Raw genomic sequence first — 18449 nt, 5'->3', positions numbered from 1 at the left:
TGTTGGTGAAGGTGTGGGGGGCGTGATGGTGGCATCAGTAGGTACAGACTTTGGAAAGCAGCCTGGCTCTTGGGCAGTAGGAGCAATTAGAATACTTCCCTTTGAGGGCGTCCTTCTGCATAGGCAGTAGTCTGGAGTGCAGACTGCACAGGTGAGCTCACCAGTGTCCTCCAGCACCAGGAAAGGAGTGCGCATCACTGGGGGCTCGGGGAGGGAAGCGATGGGACGTTGGCACTGACGCACATGGGTAGAGGTTCTTGGGCAGGTGCTTGGGGCCACTGGTGTCACAGGTCAGGTGGGTTCAGCTGTAACCCATGGTGGCTAAGTGTTGAAACAAGGGGCTGGTGTGTCAGGTTAGACAGAAATGTTCACAGCATTATTCATAATAGCCGAAAAGTGGAAATAACCCAAGTGCCCATCGACTGAAAGATATGGTAAGTACACATGAATATTATTTGACAATAGGAAAGAATGAAGTGCTGACACGTTGCAATATGGATGAACCTTGAAAATAGGCTAACTGGAAGAAGCCAGTCACAAAAGGCCAGAAAGTTTCTGTTTCTGTGAAATGTCCCAAATGGGTAAATCCATAGGACAGAAAGCAGATTAGTGGTTTTCTTTCTTTTTTTTTTTTTTTTAATTATTTGTTTATTTATTTATTTATGGCTGTGTTGGGTCTTCGTTTCTGTGCCAGGGCTTTCTCTAGTTGCGGCGAGTGGGGGCCACTCTTCATGGCGGTGCGCGGGCCTCTCACCGTCGCGGCCTCTCTTGTTGCGGAGCACAGGCTCCAGACGCGCAGGCTCAGTAATTGTGGCTCACGGGCCTAGTTGCTCCGCAGCATGTGGGATCTTCCCAAACCAGGGCTCGAACCCGTGTCCCCTGCATTGGCAGGCAGATTCTCAACCACTGCGCCACCAGGGAAGCCCAGATTAGTGGTTTTCTGGGGGCTGAGAGGTGGAAATAGGGAGTGACTGCTAAAGGGTACAGGGCTTCTTTGGGGGTGATGAAAATGTTCTGGAACTAGACAGAGGTAAGGGTTGCACAATTCTGTGAATGTACTAAAAAGTACTGAATTGTACATTTTAAAGTGGTAAAATTGTGTGGTATGTGAACTATACCTCAAGAATCAGGTGGGGAATCTTACACTTTCTCCTCTAAAATTATACTTAAAGACAAAAAGGGCATGAGCAAGGGGAGAAAATATTTGCAAAGCATATACTTGACAAAGGACTTAAACTAGAAAATATCAAGAACTTTATGTGTAGGTAGAATGGTGGTACCCCCAAAATGCCCACATCTTAATCCCTGGAACCTGTGAATATGCTACATTAAATGGCAAGGACTTTGCAGGTGTAATTAACTTAAAGATTGAGATGAAATTATCCTGGATTATCCAGGTGGACCCTATCTAATCACATGAGCCCTTTAAAGTCAAGAATGCTCTGGGCTACCGTGGGTCAGAGAGTGGTATAATGGAAGAGGCAGGATTGATTCTCAGGGGTGAGAAGGACTCAACCCACCATTGCTGGATTTGAAGATGAAGGTGCCATGAGCCGGGATACGGAGCAGCCTCTAGAAGCTGAGGAGGACGTCTGGCTGACAACCACAGGGACATGCGGACCTCACACCCATACACTCAGGAGACTGAATTCTGCCGACAACCTGCATGAGCAGGGGAGCAGATTCTCCCCTGGAGCCTCCAGAGAAGAAGCTGCCCTGCTGACACCTAATTTAGCCCAGTTGACCGTGTCAAATTTCTTACCTACAGAACTGTGATAGAATAAATCTGTTATTTTAAGCCACAGAGATTGTGGTAATTTGTTATGGTAGCAATGGAAAAACAATGTACTTTGTAACTCAATAATAAGGTCAACAAATCCAAGTAAAAAATGGGCAAGATACCTGAACAGACACTTCACCAGAGAAGATTTATGGGTGACAATGAGTCCATGAAAGATGCTCGCCATCTTCAGTTGCAAATCAGAACCGCGAGATCCACTGTCACTGAAACAGCTGAAAGTGAGCATACAGACCACACCAAGCGACAGCAAGGCTGGTAGGAGTGCAGAGGGGGTCACCCACTTTGGAAAACAGTTCCATCACACACACACCCTCCATATGACCTGACCATATCACACTTGGTGTTTGCTCAAGAGAAATGAAAACATGTCCGTTCACAGACTGGTCCATGATTACCACATCTTTATTCACAGTAGTCAAAAACTGAAAACAATCCTAACATCCATGAAAATTTGATAAATGTGGCACCGCCATCCAATGGAAAACTATTTGGCAATGAAAAAGCACACAACATGGATAAATCACTAAGTAATTAGACCAAAAGAAATACATGCTATATGATTCCATTTATATAAAATTCCAGAAAATGTAAACTAGTCTATAGTGACCAAAAGTAGACCAGCTGTTGCCTGGGAACAGAGGTGTTGGGGGTAGCAGCTTAGTCTACACAGCCCTTGGGAAGGGTTCGGGGGGAGAGTGCATCTCCCACCACGTGACTGACACCAGGCCTGGCTGGATGTTTTCCAGTCACCTTAGAGATGGGTGATACTAGGGTGTGAGGTGGGGACGTGAGGGTGCTGCTTTGAGCGTGCACAGTACAGCACACGTGCACACCCTGCCCGGGAACGTCCAGGGGCCCATTGAGGATGGAGTCCTGCTTCTGTGTCAGGGCCTTTAGACACATCCTCCTTACCCTGAATCCCAGAAGGACCGGCAGAAGCTTGATTGCAAATGCCCTTTTTATTAAAAATAATTGCACTTGAGATTAAGGGTTCCCCAAGTCCTGTGTATTCTGCCGAGTGTCTGGGCCCACTTGTCAGACTGGTGGACAGCCTCCACCTGTTGTCGGGGGCAGCTGCCCAGAAAGCAGTCTGCAGCGGCCCCCAGCTCTGCTTTCATCAGGTCAGAGCAGCAGCAGAGCTGCCCGAGGCGGGACCTTGGGGTGCAGGTACCACCCCATCCCAAGCACCACCTCTGTGTCACAGGCAGGCAGTGGTGACTGACAGTGCACGCATCACAGTGACAGGCTACAGCAAAGCAAACCTTCCAGTAAACATTCCAAACACAGGGCACCCCTCAGGGCACTGACCCGACTGGGATCTGGACAGAAGACTCAGAAGAGCTGCTGGCCCAGAGCCTGGGAGGCAGACTCACAAGCAGATCCGGGTGTTCAGGGATGTCAGTGGTATGTGATTCGGGGTAAGCGCTCTGACCCAAGGCCCACACACCGCCGACCGAGGGTGCAGGTGCTGGGCTGCCGGGAGGTCTGTAAAGGAGCAGCACACCACTGGGCCCTGGATTAAGACCAGCTGATGAGGAACTGCTCTCCCATCGTCAGCAAGACAGGGATGTCCAGGGTCTGGGGACAAGAAACAGGAAAATTTGCTTGGCAACAGAGGTGGGGCAGACAGCAGTCGGTGGACGGTGGACATGGGGTCTGTTCTAGCCCTGGGAGCGTCTCGCTCTGTTCCCTCCGAGCACTCTTGGCAGTGGCTGCCTTAATTTGCTTTGGAAACGAGCTGCCCTTTAACCAGGGGCCGACAGTGTGGACACAGGCAGAAAAGATGTGAAGTGCGAGGGGACTGAACCTTCCCACTCCTCCCCGCGAGGATCAGTTCCTCTCCGCCCCTTGTAAGGCCTGAGTGTCCTCTCCCTTCTGGACAGGGAATCCCATGATGCCAGCTCAGCGGGCACCTCCCGCCCCCTCGCCCACCCTCAGGGACAGGCCTTCTGGCCTCAAATGTAGGCTCTCTTGCCTCCGTGTCAGGGCTGTAGGTGAAGTTGGATACAGGAACGCCATTGCAGAGGACCTGCTGGGGGGCTGTGGCCACGCCCAGGACGGTCACCTTCCTCAGCTGCAGGCCAGCCCCCTCACTGCTCACGTGCACCAGCTGGTTCACGATGGTGTTCTGGCCGAAGCAGAGAGACAGGACCAGAGGTGTGAGCAGATGGCCTGGGGCAGGAAGCCCTTCCAGGGCAGGGCCTCTGGACAGCAGATGGGGAGGGCAGGTCGGCAGCACACCCCGTGCAAACCCTAGGACACTGGCGCAGTGCAGGGGACTCCAGCCAAGGCAGTTGGCCTACGGGCTCTTCTCCCCTTGAGTCTGCTTGACCCAGGGACAGGTGGCCATCCCAGGACCCCAGGCCAGCTCCCCTCACCAAGTCAGGATAGTCACCCCAAGACAGCCCCCAGCCTGGGCGGATCCCAGGACTCACGTTCCTGGCCAGGAAGATGACCTGCGTGTAGGCCCCACGGTCCAGCACTCCCAGGCTCTCCCCATCGTCCCAGAACAGCTCCCCTCGGGCCTCCCCGCTCGCAGTCAGGGCCACGGCCAGGGCCATGGGCTTCTTGCGGGACTCTGTGGTCGTGAGGCCAGGACCCTGGGAGGGGGTGGCCCACGTCACTGTCCCAAACCTGGTGAGGCCTCCAGACCCAGGCGTGAGGAGCACTAGGCTGGGACAGTGCCGTGCTAGAAGAAACCAGGATCCGCAGGACAGCCTACGGCCGAGCGGCCTGGAGGCCCGTGGACACCTCAGAGGACATGAGGCCCACAGAGGTTTGCAGACTGACGGACTGTTTTCTGAGAAAGGCCAATGAAGCAGGCCTCTCCTTCACCAGGCCCGGGAGCAAGTGAGTGCAAGGATGTATCCTGTCCTTCCCCAGCCCAGTTCATCCTCAACCCTCAGAAGTATCATCTCTGCCTGGGGGCAGACCCCCAATTGAACAGAGGCATGTGGGGTCCCAGCAACCCCAGGGCTGGACAAATAGGATCAGGGGCCCGGCCCAAGTACCTGCATGGGGATGATGTGCCCAGCCCGGAGGTGGAGGTTGATGGTGTCCAGTGGGGCGGAGAGTGTCACCCACTGCCCTTCGCTGTGGATGGCAGACGTGAGGGGTACAGGAGGTGGGAGGCTGCCAAAGGCCTCCACTGGCACCTGGAGGGGGATGTCATGTCACAAGGGGTCCTGGGCATTGCCAAGCTCCTGTGCTATTGTCGGGAGCTGAGCTGAGAGCAAAGATCTGGCCACATGGTGGGGACAGAACGTGCAAGGCCTGAGCCAGGGCTCGGGTCGGGCAGGTCAGAGGACGCAAGAAGGGGCAGGAGTTTGGGAGCAGAACTGGGGGTCCCAGCTCAGCTCGGTGGCAAGTCACCCACTCAGCCTCGGTTTCTCCATCTGGAAAATGGGTCCTGTAAGGGTCGCACAGGATGATGCTGATGGAGCACCCAGGTGAGGGCCCTCGTGTAGCCAGGACTCCTCTTTCATCTCTGGTCCACACGGATGGTGCTGGAGGGAAGACCCGCTCCATCTCCCCCGTCCTCCCAGGTTTCAGGGCCCCAGGACTCACCGTCTGCAGGTCGTACCACGTGCTGCGGGGGAAGTAGCCAGTGACCTCAACCTTCCCGGCCTTGAGCACCGGGGTGATGAGCAGAGCCTCCCCCCACAGGAGCTGGCGGTCCACGGTCCAGGTGCAGGGGTCCTCGGGGAACCTTCAAACAGGAGGGACGGGCAGGGGGGCCTGGTGACCTCTGAGGTCAGTGGGCTCAAGGGACCCATGGGGAGGCGTGGACAGGAGCCAGAGGACCTGGGTTACATGTGGCAGGGCCGGTTCTGGCCAGCTTAAGTCAAGGCAGGAGCCAAGAATAACCTCTCCCTGCCTGACTACTCGGGCATGACCTGTTCACATTTCCTGTTTGCAAGCTGTGTTCTTGCCCACATGTCTGTCTGGCCCTTACCCGTGGTCTGAGTTTCTGTACATTAGGGACAGTGTCATTTTATTGATACTGTTTTCTCCCATTCGTTTGCCTTGACAATCTATGTTCAGAGCAGTTTTAATATTTTTCTGCTTATGTTCAAAGAAGTGTTACTTTTTTTTCCTAAATGAAACCTCCTTCCCTTTGCTTTTTGCTTTTGATGCTTAGAAAGCCCTCTACTGACAGGTCATAGAGAAACATTCACTTCTGTTTTCCTGCAGCTTTTTCTACAGCTTAATTTTTGACATTTAACTATTTAATCCATTTGGAACTTAGGTTTGTATGGATGAGTGGAAAATAAGTTGATTTTTGCAAATAGCTAACTAATTACCTTACTACTGGAGAATCCTTTAATCCTCTGATTCGAGGTGCCATTTTATGGTATGGTAACTTCTTAGATATACTAAGTCCTACTTGGGGGCTATCTACTGGATTTCTTTAGTGGTCTTGTTCCCTTAAGCCCCAGATGGATTCAATCATGATAAGTCTTATAACTCGTTTTACCATCTGGGAGGCCTGGTCTGTACTCAGTGTTCATCCTGGGTTTTTCTGTTATCCAGTGCTCCCTGCCCTGAGCTGGAATCTAATGGGTGGGAACTGGGGGTGCAGGGGGCACCTCAGTGGGGAGTGCCCAGACTTTGCTGCAACCTCCTTCCTCTCTCAGTGCCCAGAACACCCCCTGCAGCAGGGTAGCTGCCCTGGGGTCAGTGGGCCGGAGGCCATCAGTCCCAACCCAGGCACTCACTCCAAGAAGAGGGGCCGGGCCACGGTCTCGCCTCTGACGTGGGCCCCATGGAACAGCGTGTAGAGATAGGGCAGCAGCATGTAGCGCAGGGCAAAGGCCTTCCTCATGGCTTGCTGTGCCGTCTCGCTGAACCTGTACGGCTCCTGCGGCTGCAGTGGAGGGAGTGGAGGAAGCACCTGGGGTCTGAGACCACGGACTCTGAGGTCCCCCCACCCCAGGAGACCCAGCACTTTGGGCCAGCCAGTGCTGGGCTCATTGGCACAGAAAGTGGCATTCCCCAGGGCACGGCCTCCCCTGCCGCCCCCGCCCTACCAGGCTGTTCAGGCCATTGTGGTTCCGCATGAAGGGGTAGAAGGCCCCCAGCTGGGTCCAGCGCACACACAGCTCCTCCGAAGTGTTGCCCAGGAAGCCACAGATGTCGGCCCCCACCAGGGGCACCCCCAGCAGATTGAAGAGCAGGATTTCTGGAGGGCAGAGTCAGATGGACCTCCAGCTGCTACAGCAGGAGCAGTCTAGGGCCAAGGAGCCTGACAGACATGTCTGTTGAACTGGCTGGAGGCAAGGATCCCTCCCAAAGCCCCTCCCACCCAGCCCCTACCTGATGGTCAGTACACCAATGGCCTCTGCACCTTGCACTTGTGGTCAGCAGAATGACAAGCCGCATGTGCTCCCTAACTCCCAGGGTGGGCGGGGCAAACTAGACCCGTTAGGGCTGAATTGTATCCCGCTCCAAAGGTAAGTTCTAGTCCTAACCCCTGGTTGCCACATTTGGAAATAGGGTCATTGAAGATGTAATCAGGTTGAGAAGAGGACGTTAGGGTGGACCCTAATCCACCATGACTGGTGACCTTATCAGAAGAGGGAACCAGGTACAGGAAGCACAGAGGGTCCCAAACAGACCTACACCAAGACATAATTAAAATGGCAGAAGTTAAAGAGGATTCTAAAGGCAGCAAGAGAAAAACAAAGCGTTAATTACAAGGGAACCCCGTCAGGCTATCAGCTGCTTTCTCTACAGAAAGGTTGCAGGCCAGAAGGGAGTGGCAAGATATAGTCCAAGTCCTGAAAGGGAAAAACCTACAACCTAAGATGCTCTACCCAGCAAGGTTATCATTTAGAATAGAAGGAAAGATAAAGAATTTCTCAGACAAGCAAAAACTAACAGAATACAGCAATGCTAAACCTATCCTAAAAGAAATACTGAAAGGTCTTCTCTAAATAGAAAAGAAGAATCTATAAGAAAAAGAAAATCACAATTGGAAAGTAAATCATCTAAGCCAGTACAAAGACTTAAAAAAAAAAAATCAAAAATATTTTTGTGAAAGCAACGATAACTACGACGAACGGCAAAGGGATGAACATGAAGATGTAAAAGAGGACATGAAAATCCTCTGTGGGGAGTGGAGCAATAAAATCTAGATTTTTTTTTTCAGAATGTGTTTGAGCCTGTATGACTACCAGTCTAAAGCAAGTAGATATAGTAATGGGTTAACATACTTGAAAAACAGGGTTACCACAAATCAAAAACATAAAATTGATTCACAAAAACCAAAAGAACACAAGGAAAATACAAAAGAAAACCATCAAACCATAAAAGGAAAAACAAAAAGGAACAAAGAAGAAATACAAAATCAAATGGAAAACAAGGTTTAAAATGGCAATAAACATATCAATAATGGCCTTAAATGTCAATGGACTAAATGCTCTGGTCAAAAGACACAGAGTGGCAGACTGGATAATGAAACAAGAGCCTACAAGGTGCTGCCTACAGGAGGCCCACTTTAGGGCAAAGGACACACATAGCTTAAAAGTGAGAGGATGGAAAAAGATATTTCATGCGAATGGAAATGACAGGAAAGCAGAGGTAGCAATACTCATGTCAGACAAAACAGACTTTAAAACAAAGCCCATGCAACATTTTCAGAGATCTTGTTTTCTCATCAGTGACCCAAGTGTAACCAACTTTCTCACATGTTACAGGTCATTGAGGCTTAGTATTTTAAACTAAGATGGGAATATAAAAATACAGAATTCTGACCCATGCATGAAATTTGCTAGCTATTGTTTTCTACTGTAGCTATTAGCTGCCATATGTGGAATCTAAAATATGATACAAATGAACTTATTTACGAAACAGAAACAGACTCACAGACAGGGAAAACAAATTTATGGTTACCAAAGGGGAAAGGGGGTGGGGGAGGGATAAATCAGGAGTTTGGGATTAGCAGATACATACCACTATATATAAAATAGATAAACAATAAGGTCCTACTGTATAGCCCAGGGAACTATATTAAAAAAGAAAAGAGGAGGGAAAACACCATGTGAAGACAAGGACACAGGAAGAAGACCGAGAGATGACAGAGGCACAGGTTAGAGTGACACAGCCTCAAACCAAGGAGGGCCAAGGACTGCTGGCAGCCACCAAGAGCTGGAAGAAGCAAGGAGGGATTCTGTCTAGAGTCTCAGGGAGGGCAAGGCCCTGCCGACACCGTGATCAGACTTCTAGTCTGAGAATAAGTTTGTTGTTTTAAGTCACCTGGGGTGTGGTACTTCGTTACAGCAGAGGGTCAGTGAGTCCCCTGAGTTGCTGAAGGGTCAGACAGCTTCCAGAGCATCTGGGCCCCGTGCCGACCCCACCACCGCTCGGCAGGACTAGAGGCTGCTGGGCCACCCTCTCCTTGTCTCCTCGGGAGCCAGGACCGAGCCTGGAAGCCAGTGGGCAGGATGGGGCGCAGCCTGGGGCTGTGAGCAGGGCTAGTCTGGGTCACAGCAGGTCCTGGGAGCTGCACAGCCTTATTTTAGCTTGGTAACAACAGCTCACACCAGAACTAAAACCCAAGAACCAGACAGGTGGACACAAAGCCCAGGAATCTGGCTCTGGGGTGGCTTCAGAGACTGGCCTGCAGGTGCTCAGGCTCGACCCCCCATGCTGGCCCCAGGGTGAAAAGCAGAGCCGGTTGGCACCTGTGGGCAGAGCCAGCAGCCGCTTTGTGAAGGAGGAATGGACTTCTCACCCGAGAGCTCAGCTCAGCAGGACATCCCTGTGGCCCGAGGCTCTGTAGATGCATCGCACATGGAAGCACGCCTGCGACTATGAAAGCACTTCCAGGCCGGGGGTTTGGTGGAGGCTCTTTTCAGCTGTGACCTCTGGGGTCACCTCTATGCCCTTCCCCAGGGCTCCTGAGCCATCCCTGGGCCTAAGGTCTGTCTGCGGCATCAGAGCTCTTGGAACAAAAATCAAAATTTTCTTTGCAGGGTGGAGCCAGGCACTAAGACGAGAGGGGTGGGGGCACCCTTTGGACTGAGCTCAGATGCTATTTCATGCAGCTCAGAATGTGGTCACCAGAAGGGACATTCTGATGTTAGCATGAATCTGAGATGGGGACGCATGGAAGAGGGGCACCACAGGTGAGCCCAATGGCACATGAGTTGGCGACGGGCCCCATGCCATCGCGGCAGCATCTCTCTGAGGACCCAGCTCTGGGCAAAACCCCCCGGAGAGGGGCCCACCCTCCCCTCCTTGCACCCCTCCTGACAGGTGTGCTCACCTGGCACGGAGTAGGAAAGCTGCTCCCAGCTGCTCCACACGTCCCCGGTCCAGTGGCCGGCATATTGGCCGTGGCCGGCAAAGGTTGAGCGAGAGATCACAAAGGGGCGCGTCCCCCGAGCCTTTACCAGAGCCCTGGGTGGAGCAGGGGGACAGAGAGCTGTGTTGAGCAGGGTCACCAGCAGCCCCATCACTGCCCGCAAGAGCGCCTGGCAGTGCAGCAGGAAGGGCAAGCTGGGAGCAAGGAGTTGCCTTGCTGAGGTCACCGCCACTGTCTGCCGGGCAGTCAGCCCCGCCACCTGACTTACCCTCGAAGATGCACGTGTCACGGGGAGGACAAACTCAAGGGAGCCAGAGGCCCTGGTCAGCCCTGGCCTCCCTGTCTCGTCACCATGCCCTTCCTCTGAGGCACCAGGCATGGAGCTGGGGTGGGGGGCGGGGGTGGGATGTGGGGACGGCCAGGGCCTCCTCCTTCCTGCACCCGGGCCCCTCACCTGTGGGAGGCGAAGGCTTCGGTCAGGCCGTACAGGTTGTGCAGGTCGTAGTGCGTGGACAGGAACTGGTGGCTGGAGGCGCAGATGGTGGCTGCCCGGAGGGTCCCGCCAACCACCCCTGGGGGAGAGCGGGCTGTTTCCTTGGAGCCTCCTCCCGGCAGGCTGGTGCCCCCCACATCTTGAGAGCCCCCTGGGGACATGGGGTGCGTGCCTGTACAGTCTCCACTTCTCCAAGGACAGGACGAGGTGATGCCGCAGGTTGTGGTCTGCACACCCAGACTTCACGTCTGCCTGCTCCTAACCATTTTCAGTTTTTCCCTGTCCGACTTCCTGAGCCTGAAACACCCCCTCTGAAGGGTCTCGCCTCAGCTGCACATGCCCGTCAGCAGCACGCGGCTGGGGTCTCCCCACGCGAACCTTACTCCCAGGGCACCCCTTGCCTTTCCCGGGCTGGCTGCTGCCCATCAGCTTCTCAGAAACCAGAGCTTTGAGTCTCCCAAACCAGAGAAGGAAATCCCTGATGTGAGCCGTTAAATCCCCAGCCGACTAGTGCTGGGGGGCGGGCAGGTGGAGGCGGCTCACCTGGCACGTAGGGCGGGTTCTCCAGGTTGCTGTTGGGGCAGCCATCCACTGAGCCCCTCACGAAATTGGATGGCTCGTTCATGTCCTGCAAGAGAGGCCCTGGGGGTGGGTGCCCTGCCTGGTGCAGGGAGCGGGGCCGGTCCCTGAGGCCACCGGACACCCAAGGGTGGGGCCACACTCACGATCCACATGCCGTCAAAGGGCACCTGGGCGTGGAACTCGGCCACCATGTCCTGCCACCAGTCAAGGGCCTCGGGGTTGGTGAAGTCAGGGAAGGCGGTGAGTCCGGGCCACACCTGGACGAAAGGCCAGAGGGGAGACAGGGCCCCTGGAGCCTGCACGGAGGCCCTGTGTGTCCTGGCTGCAGGCAGAGCCGTAGCCTCACTCATCTACCCAGGGATGGGTGGACTGCAAGGGGAGGAGCGTGGGGAGGCCCCACTTTCACACAAGGGCGCAGAGGCCCCAGAATCTGCACTGCTGGGAGCCTTGCCAGCCTCCCCTCAGGCTGGACCCCCTTCCTCCTGGTTCTGGGCCTGCCCTGGACCAGGAGGTCAGGAGTCTACTGGGCGCCCCGCCCACCGGGAAGGCCTGGGAACCATCAGGAAGCCCCTGGGGGCCCAGAGGATGTGGAGGACCCCAAGGCCTCCCCAAGCATCTTTGGAGCTTGTTTCTGAGCTGCCCGCAAACAAGGGCCCCTGACACAAGGATTCAGGGTGGTCTTGTCAGGGGCCACTGTCACCCGCTGCAGTCCCACTGCCCAGAGACCCCTGCTTTCTCCCCCTCACCCCCCAGGCCCTGCTGTACCTGCCCAATCAGCGGCTGCCCAGTCTCATTGGTGATGAAGACGCCCCGCCTCAGACCCTCGTCGTAGGGTCGGTAGGTCCCGGCAGGGCTGGAGCTGCTGATGGCAGGATCCTGGGGAGAGAAACCAGTCAGAATGAGAGGGAAATGCCCGAAGCCTTGGAACCCATCGCTGGGAAAACGAGAAAATGCTCTCTATAAACGTTAACGAGGCACAGGTGGATGCGCCCGTGAGCCAACACGCTGCGTGTGCGTGGACGTGCACGGGACCCCGCCCCCATTGCCAAAAAGGGCGCACCTGGATGCAGGCGTTCCTTTTGCTTTAAGGGCCCAGAGTTCCACAAACGTTCTACAGGGAGCGTTTATTTCATTTAGAATAAAAAAAGAAAAGGTCTGTGTCTGCCCTCCCTGCTCTGAGCGGACCTGGATGCTGCTGCCTTCAGAGGGGCTGCAAGGATGGAAATGACCATCAGCCCAATTCCAAACGGATTTCCTCTCCTGAGGGGTATCCGTGGTGGCGACCATTTGGTTGTCTTGGCTCCCCCTCCCCTCCTCTGGCCCCCCAGCTGTACCAGACCCTGAATTACACCCCTCTGGCTGCGGGGACTGGCCCAGGAAAGTGTGTCTTTCTGCTGAGCCACTCAGATCCTGCCCTCCTTCCCACAAGACAGAGCTGACCGCAGGGAGGCAGGGCCAGGGGTTTCATGGAGCTTCTGGGGTTCCGGCTGCCCTGGCACACAGCTCCACCCGGCCCTTTCAGAGCTGAGTGGTGTCAGCTGAGCAACGCGCCCCCCCCACCCCGCCCCTTGCTTTAAGCTGTTCAAGTCACCTACAGCCGTAAGCATCCTGAGCCACAGACAGATGTCTCCAGGGACATCACTGGCTAGCAGGAGCCAAGTCCATAAATCTGATATTCCCTCGATATCAAAGACCCTCAGAAACATTCTCAGTGACCATGGCAAGCATGAGGACGATGCCACTGAAAGTTGGAGCCAACAGACACCGGGCCCCTCTCCTTCCAAAAGAGCCTGCTCCCTGTGGCACAAGCGGGGAGGGGGCACTCACAACAATCATGATGTACCGCCGGCCACTTCGGTGGAGATCCTGCACCATGGCCGGGAAGTCCCCGAAGCCGTCCTTGTTGAAAGTGAAGTCCCGCCTGGCGTCCATGTAGTCCAGGTCATTCCACTGGACGTCCTGCAGCCACAGCACAGGGCGGTCGGGGCCCAGGCTCGTTGCCCCCGCCCCACCCTGGGGGCCCCAGGCCCCTCCCCGGCACTCACCAGAGGGAAGTGTGCCCTGGTCATGTTCTCCACAACCTGGCGGGTGATGGCGGTGGAGGAGTAGCCCCAGCGGCACAGGTGGAAGCCCAGGCCCCAGTACGGTGGCATGAACGGGTAGCCTGGGAGCCAAGGCGACCGTGAGGGGGCAGGAGGGGCTGGGGAGGGAGGGGCCGGGGGCCAGGGTCAGGGAGAGGCCTACCCACGATGTCCAGGTACTGCCGCACCACGCTCTTGGGCTCCGGGCCCAGGAAGATGTACACATCCAGGATCCCGCCTGTCGACCTCCAGCTGAGGGCTGGGCTGGGCTGCAGGACCACATCTGGGGGAAGCAGCCCTGGGGCTCAGGGACAAATACTCATCCCCCTTGCCCAGGGCCTTCGGCACTGCACCAATGGGCCAAACCACCGCTGGAGAGGCGGGGTCCTCCCACAGGGAGCTTGGGGGCCCTGGGACAGTCACCTGAGCCCAGCTTGCTGAGATCCTTGGAGCAGGACCAGAAGATGCTGAGCAGCTGGGCCTGGGGCCCCTTTTTTGGCCTCAGCCCCACCCCGCCCAGGTCAGAGGTCCCAGAGCCCACCTTAGAGGCACTGAAGGACAGAGCTGGCAGAGGCCACAGCCCACTGGTCATTTCTCGGAATAGTGTACGAGACCCGACCCCCTGCCCACTCCTCTACCTCCAGCCTGTCAGATAGGTGCAGAGAGGCCCAGCCCCCTCTACGAAGGAGGGGGTGTGGCGGCACCAGGGAAACCCTGGCGGGGAGCTCAGAAGCAGAACTGGCTGGGGGACGTGGAGGGCGCCAGTACCCCCTTGCTTACCCATGGCATTGCTGTTCAGCAGGAAGACCCCGTGAGCTAAACCGCCATCCTCCAGGACCAGGTAGAAAGGGTGAGATCCATATAGGTTCACGTCGGGCTGGGACACGGCAGACACCCTGCTTTATGTCCTGGCCCATGAAGCCCCTCCGATCGCACGCCCCACCCTGGCCACCCCTTTACCGCAGGCGCAACGTCCCGGTTCCAGAGAGTGATCTTGGTCCAGTTGGTGCTGAGCATCAGGGGCCCGAGGTGTTCGGCAAGGCCTGTGATGTGCTGCGACGGCAGGGAGGTGGACAGCTGCAGAAACTGGTCGGCGAAGAACAGGGGGGCCACCGTGGTGTTCAGCCTGCCAGGAAGAGACCAGGTGGCCTCGCACCAGAAGCCCATGGCCCCATGAGCCCTGACCACAAGCAGGTGCTGGGCAAGGGCTGCCCAAAACCCTTCCAGTCCTGGGAGTCGTGGCCCTGAGCACCTCCCAGGAGGGCCAACCTGCTCCCAGACATCGTGGAGCTGCCCAGCCAGGGGCAGTTAGGGTGCTCCAAGGTTCCACGGGGTCCCTCTCTGCATGGAAGGTGCATCACGGCTAATTTCATGGGACAAGTGCCTGCTGCACCCCACCAGCCCCTGTGTAAGACTTTGCTCACCTGCCTGTGGGTGTCTGTGCGTGTTCAAGACCAAGATCTGATAAAATGCTTAAAAAACTTCTCTCCAAACTCCGCTTGAAGGTCAGCTTCTCAGAGAGGCCCCCCCCGCAGCTGCAGAGCCAGCCCACACCCTGCATCTGCACAGCCCGTTTCTACCTCCCTCTGCTATGTCAGTCCTGGGAGCAGGTCTACAACACCCGGCCAAAAAATGAACAGGCCACAAAAGAAAGAAATGCACTTCAGAAGGCAAGTGCTCTGAAGATGTGGGCAAGCCCAAGTTCCCTCCTTCTGAGCGTGTAGCAGAGTTCGGTGCAGAGCAGGGCCTTGTCAGCCAGCACATATTCGTGTAGGACTATGTGGGCAAAGTGCATGGGATGCGTCCTGGGAAAGGTGCTTGCACAGCCCAGTGTCAGGGCCAGCGGGCAGCCGTGGCAAAACTGCTGACCCCGTGGCTGGGGGTACAGGGGGGCGCTTCTGGGCCCGAGCGACACCGGACACTTGGACTCACAGCCATAGCGTTTGAGTCTAAAAGATGCTTCGGTGCATCCAATACCTGGGGGGTGGGCTGGGGGGAGGTGAGGGCGAGACCAAGCAACACCATCATCCTCTCCACAAATATCCCTGAGCTCTGCTGTGGGTCAGAATTGCTCTAGGAGCTGGTGGTTCAGGAGGGAACAGGAAAGGCTCCTGCCTCAGGCAGATGGCAGCCATGGTCCAAGCAAAGGTAAGGTCCCGTGGGGGCACGCAAACCCTGGAGGGACATGGAGCAGAGTGGCCGACAGCACGGACGCTTGGGCTGGGCTCCGTCACCTGCCAGCAAGCACCTGGCCTCTCTGTGTCTCCGTCTCCCCATCTGTAAAGTGGGGATAATAACAGCACCTACATCCCAGTTGTTATGAGGACTGGACAAGTTAATCACTGCAGTGCCTGATATACTGATGTGCAGTATGTGATAAATAAACAAGAATAACGCAGGCTTGGGGGTGCTGCCTGGAGTGGGGTTGCCGCTTTAGACTGGACCAGGGTTTCTCAGCCGAGGCACTACTGACATTTGGGCCGATCGCTCCATGTTCTGGGCCGGCCTGTGCACTGTAGGGTGTTTAGCAGTATCCCTGCACCCCAGTGCCCAGTGGTGACAACCAAAAATGTCTCCAGCTGTTGCAAAACGTCCCCTCTGAGGAGGGGCCTTTGAGGGCTCGGGGTGGAGGGAACAGTGAGCACCAGGGCCCTGAGGGGCAAGGAACAGCCAGGAGGCCAGAGCAGGAGGGTGGACCACAATAGGGTCAGGGACGATGTCCTCCAGCTCCCTAAACCTCCCAGCAGATAGTGGGCACAGAAACTGGGCACTCACAGCACCCGTCCATCCAGCTTCCGCCGCATGATCACCCCAAAGGGCTCCTCTGAGAACTCCACGCTGTAGAGCGTGGACGGCGCCTGGCTGCGGACACGTGGGGTCTCCAAGGGCACCTCATAGCGCTGGTTGGTGGGATCTTTGATCTAGAAGAGAGTGGTGTCATGAGGCCCTTGGTGGCCGGCTGCCCCTGCACACCTGTCCACTCCATCCTTCACCCTCCAGAGAAGCGAGGCGTCAGTTCAAGTCTCAGGGTGGCCGCACACAGCGTGGGTGTGCGGACAGATTGGTCCACATCCCTGAGCCTCAGTTTCCTCGTCTATAGAGCCAGGAGAGCACCTCCTGTGGGCTGTGCCAGGTAAGACACAGGAAATCTGGATTTCAGATAAACAATTTTTTTAGTATAAATATGTCTCAGATATTGCACGGGACATGCTTACACTAAAAAAAAAAAGACTCATTCCTAGGTTACCTGAAATTCATATTTGTATTTTTATTTGCTGAATCTGGCAACCTTTTTCTACCTGGCATATCTAGTCACAGGGTGAACGAGAAAACATAATTAGAACACCCAGCCCTTGTCTGGTACATAGTCATCACTCAGTAATCCACGGCTGTCATCAGTTACTTTGTTAAAATAACTGGGCCGTACTGAATTATGTGCTTCAGGCTCTCTCACCTTTGTGTCCGCACATTCATTCAGTTGACAAGTTTTTACTGAGCACCTGCTATGTGCCAGGCACTGTTCCAGGGGCTGGGAAGCAGCAGGGAATACACCGGACAAGAGGCCCTGCCCTCAGTGGCTGGGATCCCACTGCCCACTGCCTGGAACAGCCCCCCTTCCTCCCTCTCCACCTTTCCCCTTCCTGACTCCTACTTTAGGTCCCAGCTGGGATGTCACTTCCTGGGGGGCGCCTAACCTCCCACCACCTCGCCCTGAGCCCTGCCCTCTAGAACATCTTGGAGAACCTCCTAGTCACTGTCTTAGCGGCCCACTGTTCCCTGAGTGTAGGCACTGTGTCTGCTCACACCCAGACTCCAGGTGAGGGCACAATACGTCTGTGCATAAACAAACACCCCGTAGAGTCCGTCTTTGCCCACTGTCCGCACACTCTCTGCCCCTGCCCAGCCCCCGCCCGCCCACCGTGAAGTGGAGCCGGCTCGCAGTCTCCAGCAGCACGTCCAGCCGCAAGGTCATGATGTCCTTGGGGAAGAAGGTCGGGGTGGCACGGATCAGGGTGGCGGTGTAGCCCGTCTTGGTGGTGGTCAGGTTCTCCAGCCTGTAACTGGGATAGCTGGGAGGGAAGAAGCACCAGGGCTGCCCCATCTGGGTGCCCGGAGGCCACCTTGCAGGCATGTAGCAGCAGCCCCGGGCCTCACACTGCTCCTGGGTGATGGCCTTGTCTGGGGCGCAGTCGAAGCGGCCGTCGGGGGGCAGGTCGCACTGTGTGGGTGCTGCCCTGGGGCTGCCGTGGAGCCCTGGGACGGGCTGGGGCCCTTGGCCGCTGGCTCCGGGCTGACGAGATGGGTAAATCTCCTCTTGGGAAAAGCTGCGCAGCTCTCGGGGGACCACGTCGAAGTCATGAAGCAGGATGTGCCCCAGGATGGCCAAGGAGACTAGGGCGCAGACCCCCAGCAGGGGGCAGGAACAGGGTGGCATGTGTGGGCAGTGGGCCCAGGAGGTCTGCAGACAGAAGAACCAGGCTCAAAGGGACGGCAGCAGGGAGTGGCCGGGGCCTCAGGAGACTCTCTAAGCAGCTTCCAGACATGAACTTGTGGCCAGCCCAGCAGCGCACAGGCTGGAAGTGAGGTCTGGTGAGGAAGCAGGGCAGACCTGGGGGAGGGAGGAAAAAGGAAAAGGAGAGAAAAGTCCCAAGCAGGGAGTTGCAGAATCCTGTGCATTGTGAAGTCTTCTAATATGTTACAAATAAACGCATCTAGAATGTCTGTGAAAATAACTTAATAACACACAAAGACCCATGTGATAGATCAAGTGGAACAAGTTCCCACAGTAGATAAGTCCCGCTCCTGTATGAAGACTGTGGCCAAGGTGAGTCTTGGCCAGTGGGGTGGAAGTGTGCCGTCCCTCTGTCCCTCTTGGGCTGACCAGGACGTGGATACAGCCTGTGAGGGGTCTTGGGCACTGCAGCCCAGGGCAACACTCAGGGATGGCCAAGCACAGAAGAAAAGCCTGGCCCCCAGGACTGGGCAGGCGGAGCCCCTCCCCGCCCCGGCAGTCAGGCTCGTGTGGGGTCTGGTTCTGGGTCTCTGTCACAGCAGCTGCACTGGAGCCTCACTCTGGTTACTTTGGTACTAAGACTGTTCTTACCCGCGTCTCGATTATCTGTATGTTCTAAATATTTTATAGGGAACATTGTTGGTCCAGCTCCTCCGAGGTGCTGTAGACAC

At 55.8% G+C, this 18449-nt stretch overlaps 1 protein-coding gene across 1 annotated transcript; it reads right to left on the bottom strand.

Moving 5' to 3' along the window:
- Positions 1–2185: 2185 nt before the first annotated feature.
- GAA (alpha glucosidase) lies at positions 2186–17700 on the bottom strand (the record flags this gene model as incomplete). The annotated part of the gene is made up of 19 exons (XM_082441519.1): positions 2186–3379; positions 3777–3929; positions 4237–4401; positions 4813–4956; positions 5369–5510; positions 6520–6668; positions 6832–6983; positions 10071–10204; positions 10564–10681; positions 11146–11230; positions 11328–11441; positions 11950–12060; positions 13012–13143; positions 13230–13348; positions 13429–13548; positions 14046–14142; positions 14226–14391; positions 16041–16186; positions 17185–17700. 19 exons carry the CDS (start codon positions 17698–17700, stop codon positions 3320–3322), a joined length of 2823 nt encoding a protein of 940 aa, XP_082297645.1. The 3' UTR covers positions 2186–3319.
- Positions 17701–18449: the final 749 nt, after the last annotated feature.

Source organism: Balaenoptera physalus, assembly GCF_965194825.1.
Source record: "Balaenoptera physalus genome assembly, chromosome: 20".
In the NCBI taxonomy this organism is placed as follows: Eukaryota; Metazoa; Chordata; class Mammalia; order Artiodactyla; family Balaenopteridae; genus Balaenoptera; species Balaenoptera physalus.
The sequence above is the reverse complement of the archived record's forward strand: the minus strand, read 5'-3'. Positions and strand labels throughout refer to the sequence as shown.